Source organism: Cimex lectularius, unplaced genomic scaffold (assembly GCF_000648675.2).
Source record: "Cimex lectularius strain Harlan isolate CLEC.00 unplaced genomic scaffold, Clec_2.1 scaffold3, whole genome shotgun sequence".
Lineage (NCBI taxonomy): Eukaryota > Metazoa > Arthropoda > Insecta > Hemiptera > Cimicidae > Cimex > Cimex lectularius.
This window is the reverse complement of record NW_019392688.1, coordinates 2,186,409-2,197,198: the sequence shown is the minus strand read 5'-3', so window position 1 is coordinate 2,197,198 and position 10,790 is coordinate 2,186,409. Positions and strand designations below refer to the sequence as shown.

General features: G+C 36.3%; 1 protein-coding gene and 1 non-coding gene across 2 annotated transcripts; both read right to left on the bottom strand.

Moving 5' to 3' along the window:
• Positions 1-465: 465 nt before the first annotated feature.
• On the bottom strand, positions 466-4,307 carry LOC112126541. Its single transcript, XM_024225830.1, has 3 exons — positions 3,935-4,307; positions 797-999; positions 466-736 (listed from the first exon to the last, which is right to left on the bottom strand). The coding sequence occupies exons 1-3, from the start codon at positions 4,305-4,307 to the stop codon at positions 617-619; spliced, it is 696 nt and encodes a 231-aa protein (XP_024081598.1). The 3' UTR covers positions 466-616.
• Positions 4,308-5,865: 1,558 nt separating this feature from the next.
• Positions 5,866-5,938, bottom strand: Trnad-guc. Its single transcript has one exon. It is a non-coding gene; the product is annotated as a tRNA-Asp (tRNA).
• Between the last annotated feature and the right edge of the window lie 4,852 nt (positions 5,939-10,790).

The following is a 10,790-nucleotide window of genomic DNA, read 5'->3' as shown; positions in this document are numbered from 1 at the left end:
ATAGCTCAAGTGGTAGAGCGGCAGCGTATCTAGCCGAAGATCGTGGGTTCGAATCCCGCTCGTGACACTGTCTTTTTTATCTCAACCAAAAACCGTAATTAAGTGAAAGATATTAATTGGTCAAGCGGACCACTAAAACTAGTGAATAAAACAGAAAAAGTTTTTTTTTTTTTTTTTTTCAAAAATACAATTCGAATTAGTTATTATTTATTTAATTGGGTATATTACAGCTTTATTAATTTTAATTCAGCTAGATAATTAATATCGATATCCAGAGAGTGACCCAACTTTACCTCTGACTCGACTTTATTCCTGAAATGTCTGATGACACCTTTTGGTCACCGATGTTTTTCATCACAAGAAATATTATTAGCAGGTTTTTCTAAATGTATTTATTTTAAATAAGTTACAAACATAAATAAATAAATAAAAATAAATACATGAGTTTATTAAATAGTGGGATAATGGTGCAATCTCAAATTGCTTGTTTTCTTAATGATTGGATAGGCAAGTGGATTTATCAAGTTGTGCTTCCTATCAGCATTTCCTAAGTTTATAAAAAAAGCATTTGCTAAAACAATTTTCCTAGAAAGGAAACAGCTTCAAGAAGAAAAATCTATTTGGAAAAAAATTTCTGGTGTATCCTTCTGATAATCCTGGGCTGTTCGTACATAACCGGATGATGGCTGCTTTCATCGTACACGTGTTCAAGGGAGTGCGTATTGGCGTAATGCACCTGAAAATAAAAATAAACTTATTAAACAAAACTTTTTTTTATATTACCTTGGGTATTGACCTGAGGGTGTTGGACGATGTCGTAAGTGACGGAATCTTTGTGATGGTGGCCACCACCACCGTGGTCGTTTTTGTTCATCAATGCAGCCATAAGTGCCATGACAGACAAGCTCATCGCCTTTCCGACCAGGAGGGACATCAAAGAGAATGCCATACTGAATGCCATGTGCATCATGTGGTGATGCCTTCTCTTACTGCGCCCTTCTAAATAATATATTTAATTTTAACAGGTATACATTTTTTCTATAGCATAATAATTTTCAGTAACTATTCTTAGAAAAGAAATATCCATATAAGAACGAAACTAATTAATAAATAACTAATAAAAATGTTTATGTTACAGCTATCCTTTACTACAACACTACTAAATTTGACTACTGCAGGCAATTTAAAGACAAGAATAATGTTCCTTTATGCAGGGTGTTCGGCTACTCGTGTTACCAACTTTGCCCGTTGATTCTACAATCAAAATAGAACCAAAAAGTCCTAATTAACTATGGTCCTAATCTCAACTAAACTTTACTTAAACTTAAATTAACACCTAATTAATCTTTTCAGCGTATCAATGTTTGAACCACGGTTTTTTTCCTTTCCTCCATCAATTTTTCATCTTTCAACCATGTAATTAAAAAAGCAAATGAACCACTAAAAAGGATATTAAATGGAGTATGTTTTCTGAAATTTGCTAGTCTCTAAGTTTGGAAATAGTAGTTTAGAGTCACTATAGTAATTATTTTCAACTTTGAAAAAAAATTTCAAAGTTCTCGCTACTAAAACACTTATTTCACCACCGTTTACAAGTTTAGTATTGAACACATCTTATTGGAAATTTAACGTACTTTTCAGTAATATTAAAGGCCGTGAAATCTTAAAAAATCAGAAAAAGTGAAATAACTCCGAAACCTTTGAGATTCGGACCATAGTTAATTAGGACTTTTTTGTTCCATTTTAATTGTAGAATCAACGGGCAAAGTTTGTCACACGAGCAGCCGAACACCCTGTATGTAATTTGAATTATTGTAGATTTTTCCTGATTATACTTTAAATATTTTCTTCCATTTTGTGTAGAAACCTTCTAAAAATTTGGGCTTCGCCGTAGCGTTGTGTCATGGAAGACCATTAAATCACTATATATAACCTACCAGTCTCAAACCCTAATCCTAATCTAATCTAAACTAACCAAACATAACCCGTACTTAAGACTTGTCCTTAACCCTATTCCTACCTAACTAAACTCGTTGTTAACCATATCCCTACCTAACCTAACTGCTCGCGAACCTTTGCCCTAACCTAACCCAACCCAACCCTAATCTTCCATAACCCTACCTAACCCAATTTAATCTAACCTAACCCGAGGTACCAACCTTAACATGATCTTAACGATATCTCTACCTAACCTAACCCTTCTTAAATATTCCTAACCAAACCTAACTCGACATTAACCCTAACTCGTGTCCAAAACTCTAACCATTGCCTTATCTAACCAGTCCTTAAATTATACCCTAAGCCTGCATTACCTAACGTAACCTTTATCCTTATCCCGGTAACGCGAAATCGATGGCGCGACAATGATCCTACAAACGAATTGTGTATCCAACACAAAAATCTAACGCTGTTATTAATTGAGTTCGTCACAATCAATTTATTTGTTCCATAAATTATGTGTGATAGTGATCAAATATTTCAATTTCATGTGTATTTCGTAGCTTGGATTTTAAATTACTTTCCCTAATATTAACTTGTTTGCCATTGGTTTAATCTCTCGTAGTACTTGAACAGAAAAAACTATTATAACAAGTGAATGTACCTCTATTAACATATCTATCGGGGAAAAATATTTTTAAACTAAGATTACCACACTTTGCATTTTATCGCTCGTAAAGAGGGAGAATATACAGGGTGGTTGTCGATGTGTCGAAAATTTCAGGAGGTGTTTCTACTCACCATATGGAATAAAATAAACTTCCTATAATTCAAATCTCAATCGTAAAGAAGTAATTTCAGTTTTTGGGTTTTTTATTTTTCGACTTAGGTCTACTAAATTGCTCATAAACTTCAGAATTACTCAGTGTAAAAAAATCTAGTGTGTGCCACCTAAAAGAACGAACGTTAAATTTGCTGGAAGAAAACTTATTTACATTGTAGAATAGATGGAAAGGTTCTGCACGAAAAATTCAGAAAAAAGAATAATGTTAAAATTTTGAATTTTTTTTTGTTTAATGTTGGCGCGTGCCCCGCTACATCGACACAAGTATTTTCAACAAAACGCAAAATTTTTGGGTCCTCCAGAAGGGCAATCCAAACAGTTGGGTATACCGCTGGAAGCTAATAGAATGGAAAACTTTTGAGGGAATTTGTAAAGCTCCAGGAATTTTTAGTTATTAAGATTTACCAATCAAACATTTTCAAAATTTTCAAATTTCAACATTATTGTTTTTTCTGAATTTTCCACCAATTCTGCAATAAATAAGTTTTCTTATTGCACATTTCACGTTCTTTCAGGAGGCACAAACCAGATTTTTCTACAGTCATTAATTCTGAAAATTATAAGCAATTTAGTGGGACTATGTCGAAAAAAAAAACAACCTGAAATTACTTCTTTACCGTTGAGATTTGAACAGGAGTTTATAGGAAGTATTTTGTTGCATGTGGTGAGTAGAAACACCTCATGAAATTTCATCGTGAAACTCGACAGTTACCCTATAATATATAAATATACTAATACTTAGCAAAGTTTTTTTTTTTAATAATTCATCAAATTTAAAAAATCATTTTGCACGTATCGGTAAAGCTCAAAATGTATGTACATTTCAATGAGAAGAAATCGAAGTTGATGAAATTAATTAATTTACGTCAATGTTAGAATTTTGTATTACAAATTCTGCGGTAACGCCAATTTGAAATACTCAGTTCCTTTGCCAAGCTCCTGATCCTGCTTCATCATACTTTGGAACTATTAATAACTCGCAAGTTTAACAAACAAGACCATTTTTTTCTGAGTTGATGATTCATTGATTGTTCATAATTAGTATAAAGTCTCTTTGTACAGAAAAGACTGTATTCAGACCTCGTATGCTGAAACCTTTTAAGCAATTCCTTGTGTAAAAATATATTCTTGATTTTAGAAAGGTTGTTTTACCTGTATCCTGGTTTTGCGCAGGGGAAGAATTAGGTTTAAACTCAAAGACTTTGCGTAGAGCGTGAATGCAGTCCGTAACGGCTCGTAGATTGTCAGCAATGGTTTCGGCTTGTGGGACGTCTTCCGTCGAGTTTTTCGCTTTGGGCTCCTCGTCGGATCCGGGCAGTTTTCGGCATATCTTCAAAAACGGCAATACACGCCGCACATAGAACCTGATGCAGCCCGGGCTGAAGACGAAGTCCGAGCAAACCTGCGGAAAATGGCGAGAATCGACGGAGACTGAAGGCCCGTGTTCGTCCACATTTTTGTATCCGTTGTCGGGCTGCAGAGGCACTGCTGCCGCCAGGCCGAACAGCATCGCGACAACGATCATATCGAAATGACGGATGCCCCTGCCTGGAGAAGATTTTGTCAAAAGGAAGTGGAGGCGATTACTTTATCCGTTGGAGCTAGACGCCCATTAAACAAGGAATCGGGGCAAATATCGGCTTTGCCTAAATTGTTTTCACTCCTGAAGAGAAAGGAGTAGCAATTACACTTCAAAAGGTCCATAAAATTCGAAAGTTTTGATTATATTTAATATTTTCCTTATCGTGCCAACGTTTCGATCTTTATTGAGAACATCTTCAGGGCCTGGGATTTACAAACATTGCTTAAATTTAACAAATACACGTACGATGTGGAAAAAAGTGAATTTTTACAATGCGAAAAATCAAGCAATCTAGATATTGCTGCATTTACAAAATTTTATAAACATAAAACAGCAATATCTCACTGGCACTCTCAACAAGACACGCAAGAATGGCACACTTACGCAGAACAAAAAAACACTTTGAGTGAGTAGAAATACTTTGATTGAATATAAAATATATATTTTTTGCATTGTATAAATTCACTTTTTGCCACATCCTACATGTATTTGTTAAATTTAAACAAGGTTTGTAAATCCCAGGCCCTGAAGATGATCTCAATAAACATCGAAACGTGGGCACGATAAAGAAAATATTTTTCTGAAACCTACATCACACCACACCGCATCTTACGATTTCTGAATAATCATCGACTAATGGTCACTAATGACCACACATATTTAATATAATTAATCGCCATATTTAATGTTTTGTCATTGCTTATCACTTAACCGCGTTATAATTGGGTTGGACAAAAATAATGACTTTTTTCAGTATATATATTTTTTTTATACCTGGCATGTTTTGAAGTATTCGGAAATTATTGTTCAATATTTTTAATTACATTCACTAATTTCGTGGTCCGCTTGACCAACTAAACATTACAATTAATTAAGGTTTTTAGTTGAGATGAAAAAACGACATTTGAAAAATGGCAAAAGGAGGGAAAACTCATAAGGTGGGGTTGAGATGGGGAGTTGATGTCCGAGTGGATCGAGGTCACGATAGCTCAAGTGGTAGAGCAGCGGCGTATCTAGCCGAAGGTCGTGGGTTCGACTCCCTCTCGTGCCATTAACTTTTTTTCATCTCAACTAAAAACCTTAATTAATTGTAATTTTTAATTACTTTTTGCTATCTTTCAGATTAATTCCTGTCGCATAAAAACTCCCATCTTTTGCGTCCAGGATTGAACACTTTCAAAACTTTCAAGTTTTCGCAATTAAAAAATCTGCAATGACCAAAATTAATAGTTATCACAAGGTAGCACGTCCGGAGAGTATGGCCGGTGTGATAAAATTTCCCAAATCGGATTAGTTAATAATCGCTTGGGCCTTAAAGCAACGTCGCCCCTAGGTTCTTGTTTATTTTCTGTTTGCTAGTTCAGTGCTTTATTTGAGGTCTAAACGGGTTAGCTCTTCACAGCACAGTGTACTGTTAACCGTTTCACTAGTTTTCGTGGTCCGCTTGACCAATTAATATCTTTCAATTAATTAATGTTTTTAGTTGAGATAAAAAAGTCAATGTCACGAGCGGGATTCGAACCCACGACCTTCGGCTAGACACGCCGCTATTCTACCACCTGAGCTATCGTGACTTCGATCCACTCGGACACTAACTTCCGTTAACCGTTTGCCTGTCTGATAAAAGCTCAAAATGTAAGAGGCCGAACCTGTCCCACCAAATTCACAGCACACTTTTTTTCGTGCATTCGTTCTTTTATACGATATAAAATGTTTTGATCCTTTTGCTTAGATACTTCAGCATACTGATACAGCCGGCGCCACACTAGACGGAATGTGACGGAAATTTCGCGACGAAAAATCCACCCAACCCGAACACAAGCCACATATACAGCGGAAATGAACGGAATGACTTTAACGACTGTTCTGACATGCAGTTGATAACGTGACTCAGTTGATCGTGTACGGTACAATGAAAAACTTTTCATTTTGTGTATTTACAAGGCAAAGGAGAAGCAGAAGAAAAAGAGAGAACATTGGATTCCTCCATTGAATATGAAAAGGGTAGCACTTGGTCAATTAACAACTGTCTGCATGGGGAACTTAGACGCTATCCCGTCAAGTTCTTCCAGTACTATGGGATGATATAGAACTTCCACAATAAATTGGTACAAGTCCATACTAGATCAGCTTCACTTGCAGTTTGCATGTAGGACTGCCTACCTCTTTAATTCTATGCTTGTCCGTCGACAGTGTGGCGCACCCCATCTTCTTTCTACGGTTTTGATCTGTTTAGACGGAACCCTGCAGAAAATTCTGTCGACGGAAGCTGGTGCACAAACGGAGCTCGACGGAGACATTACGACGAAAATGTCCTTCTGTCGCTGGCTGTGTTTTGAATGTATGCTTGTCCAACGGAAATTTCCGTCGCGAAAACTTCCGTCGCATTCCGTCTAGTGTTGCGCCGGAAACTACAATTGTTCGTTACCAGCGAAGAGTATGTTACATATCAACACTTTTCATTAGATAATAATTTTCTTGTGATTTAAGCCTTCTTGCAAACTTGGCATAGACATCTTGATGGATGGTAGATGCGTGTAATGCTTTAAATGTAAGATATTTTAGTTGGCAGTAATTTGTTTTTTGATTTAGTACATGTTAAAAAGACCCAGATATATTCAGAGTATCATCACTTAATGAACGTATTTCTGTGCGGTTATTAAGATTGAAGGTACTGCACATCACTTTGCATCTGGCAATGGCGTGTAAATAGCTTTGTGTTTGTTTAACTGAAATAGCAACGACTGTCTGAAAAAATGTTTACCGGCTGCCGCTGTTTGGATTTCTCTGAAATATTTGACTAATTATACCATAACCTGCGTGTCACGGGCTTTCTAATGGCATCGTCAATTAACCGCATGACCCCCGTCTTCAGCCGGGCCCCGTTTGATGGATGGCTGCACAACGGCAAATGATCCGCGGCTGACGACAATACTGGCGGGTCGCGGCGGGTCCTTTTCGGGCTACTTTGTGTCCGATTTCCCCGGCTCCTTTCTACCTCATATCAGCCCTAAAAAGAAATTTAAAAATACCGGAAATAAAAATGGTTTATAGTGGAGAAGAAAGCCTGATCCCCCAAGGATAATAAAACTGTACCTGCCAAATTATTAATATTATAATTGTAAGATTTCCTCCTGTGGACTGTGGGGTGATAAAACTATAGTTTGATAGTTACCTACCGTCGATCTGCCTAAACACGCTGATTTTTAAAAATAGGTAACTATCAAATTATAATAACCTAATTATGTACTAACTTCTTGAAGAATAGTCTTTCTTAGTTGATACTTTGCTCCGTGGAATAGATGAGAACATATCAACATGAATTAATACATATTTACATACTTCTAGGCTTTCAAAGAACCTAAACCACTACGATCTGCTTATTTACCTTCTACCTGACCTGATAGAATAATTATACTAAAGCCCGATTTGTAACCAAAGGACAAAAAAATGTTCTAAGATGTTAGGATCTTGGCTCGCAAGGTTACACTTACCCCATTAATTACCATAAAGTATACGGGGAAAGAAAGTTTTCAAGGCAAACGATACCAACGGACCCACCTGCTGTGTCCCGTTTCCGGCACCCAGTGGGCCAATCTGACCCCGGACCTTTATCACCAATGCCGCTGGCGAATGTCTGATTCTTCACTAATTTTTAAAGTTTCTTTGGGTCCCACGAATAAGGAAAACTAATTTACTTTATATATTTTATGTAAACTTGAATAATAGGACGTGTCTCTAATTGATTAACTTCTGATAACTGTAAATCCTATGCCAGGTGAAAGTCATTTATTAGGTGAAACATATTTAAAATATATAAATGTAAAAAAAAGAAATATAATTATATTTTTAAAACTTTTCGAGGGAATTCATGGAAGCTTAAAAAATAATGTCATTGCGGATTTCTACATAAAAAATAATATCAAGTATCTATACCCGATAGTAAAGATCGGAAATCAATTAAACATGATAAAAATTGAAGTATAAATCTGTGGTTACAGTGAAAAGTGGTTTAAAGAGGAATTAATTACATGAAAAAATAACCAAACCATTTCAGGAAGCTTTGCTAATGTTGAAAGAATTATTCATAATTCGACCCTTTACTCGATTCCGGATTAAATTTTAAACCATTAAACGCGATTTCCATAAAGTTACGATTTCCGACTTAATCCGCTTAGTGTTGTAACCGCAGAAATAATTCGTGAGATTTCGTTCTGTGGTCTGCTGAGAGATGAACCTCTAATTTGGTCGTTACCGATAATTTTGGTCTGTCCTCACTGGGCTGGTCTGTCAAAACACGGATAACTATATAGTATCTATGTTGAATTATGCAAATAATTTTCTTTAGATTGTTATGTAAGGCAGACTGTCCTCTGATCCCAAAAGTAATTATGTCCTTTATAGTAGAAAGATATGTTTTGTCCCAAATCAGTCCAAGTTTAGCACATATATATATATATATATATATATACCTCATTTTATAAAAAGGTACTTTTTTTCTTCTTTTTTTTTAAAGGGGCAACAGGCAACAGCAGAAGTTATATCAACCCATTTGTATGTCGTGTTCGAATGCAGGGTCGCTGGATTCGAACCCGGGACTTTTTCTTTACAGTCATGAAGCGTCGTGTCAACGCCTAAACCGTTGCGGCCACCGACGCCCCCGTTGAGTTATTCTTTTCTAAATCTTTTCGAAAAAATAATTTTTATAGTTAATACGTGTAATTGTTTCCTAATGGCATTGCTATATCCTTTATCCCAAATGTATCTGAGCAAGTGCTTTCAGTTGTGAAACCTAATTGTACGTGGTATCAATGTTTTGGCCCTTAGCTAATTGATTCATTCTGTTGTAATAAATTTTGGAAATTCTACTGTTTTACATGCATTTTAATTTTAACTACCATCTAATGCCTGCTTTCAAAAGTTGAATAGAAATTTTCAGTCTTCCAATCTTCTTAAATAACCCGGTGTAGAACGTGGTAAGCAGCAATTTTTTGAAAACTTTTGATTGCAATTGTTCTATTTTATCAATGTATCTGAGAGCCCAAATTTCACCTCCGTGTAATATTTTTGTGATTCTACTATTGAATCCAAGAGAAGAGTTGTAGTGAACCATTTAATATTTTTTACTGCTTGCTGGATTAGACGGGTGCATTTTACCCTGGTAGGGTGTTCCGCTTAAAATGCAAATTCAATAAATCTTGAATTACATGCAATTATATAAATTACTTAATTTTTTCTCGGCTCTTCAGGACCATTGGCAAGAACGCTCAGACATGTTTCTAATATTTTTCGACCTAGTATCTCCAAAAGAGCCGTAGCTTCCAATTTACTCGGTCTTGCTTAGAAACGATAAATATATATTTAATATATAAGTATGCGTAATGTTTTTTGTTGTTTTTTACGCTGATTTGTAGTAAAGAAGACTTGACAAGAGTGTGAACGAGCGAGATATCCGGGTGAAACCCATGGCCCAGTAGTTCGGCGGCTTCTCACATTCAATCCCCCAGAATACTCGATGCTCCTCAGGGCGGGATTGAACCAACTCCATTCTCGCTAATAATTTACTTTTACTCTCCAGACGTCACGCACTCAACCCAGAGAGCATGATATTCCTCTAGACCCCTTTTACGCTAATAAATTACATTCATTCTTGTAAATTAACATAAACACATCACCGGATGGAACATAAAAGTCTGGTCATATTCACTCCCCCAGAGTACTCGATATTCCTGGGGGTGGGACTGAACCCACTCTATTCTCGCTAATAAATTATTTTTGCTCTACAGACGTCACGAACTCACCCCTGAATACTTGATATTCCTCGGGGCGAGGTTGAACCCACTCCATTCTAGCTAATAATTTACGTTCATTCCAATAAATTAACATAAACACAACACCGGGAACATAAAAGTCAGTTCACATACATTCCCACAGAGTACTCGATATTCCTCGGGGTGGGGCTGAACCAACTCCATTCTCCCCAATACTATAAAAAAGTTAATATATTTCTGCCTAAGGTCTACTGGGTGATGAACCTTCATCGTTTCAGATCAATATGGAAAAGCACATAATATCTATCTTAAATGACCTGTAAAATAGGTATCTTTCAAATCATCTTTTGGAAGACGTGATACATAAAAAAAGATTTATTTCTTTTGGAGGTTTACTAGGTGATGAGCCTATAACTCGGTAATTTCCGATTATATATGGTCCATTAAACCTCCCTTTTTTCTGTTGGACGGCAGAAAACGATATATTAAATAAACAGTGCAAAAACAGCCATGTTGCTAACCTTATACAGAGAGGGTAGGAATATAGAAGGTGGTGTAAAAGGAAACGAACAGGCTAAACAATTAACCAAAAAAAGAGGCAGCCCTTTCGCCCATGTTACAAGAACCAGAACTAGGTACACCGGAGAGTGTGATC

What these genes read in the sequence shown, in the direction of transcription:
- LOC112126541 (XM_024225830.1), bottom strand. Translation starts at nt 4,307, where the DNA reads ATGATCGTTGTCGCGATGCTGTTCGGCCTGGCGGCAGCAGTGCCTCTG. An exon ending in TGCGCAAAACCAGGATACAG is followed by an intron (nt 1,000 to 3,934) that starts GTAAAACAACCT and finishes TATATTATTTAG; the next exon opens with AAGGGCGCAGTAAGAGAAGG. An exon ending in ACATCGTCCAACACCCTCAG is followed by an intron (nt 737 to 796) that starts GTCAATACCCAA and finishes TTTTATTTTCAG; the next exon opens with GTGCATTACGCCAATACGCA.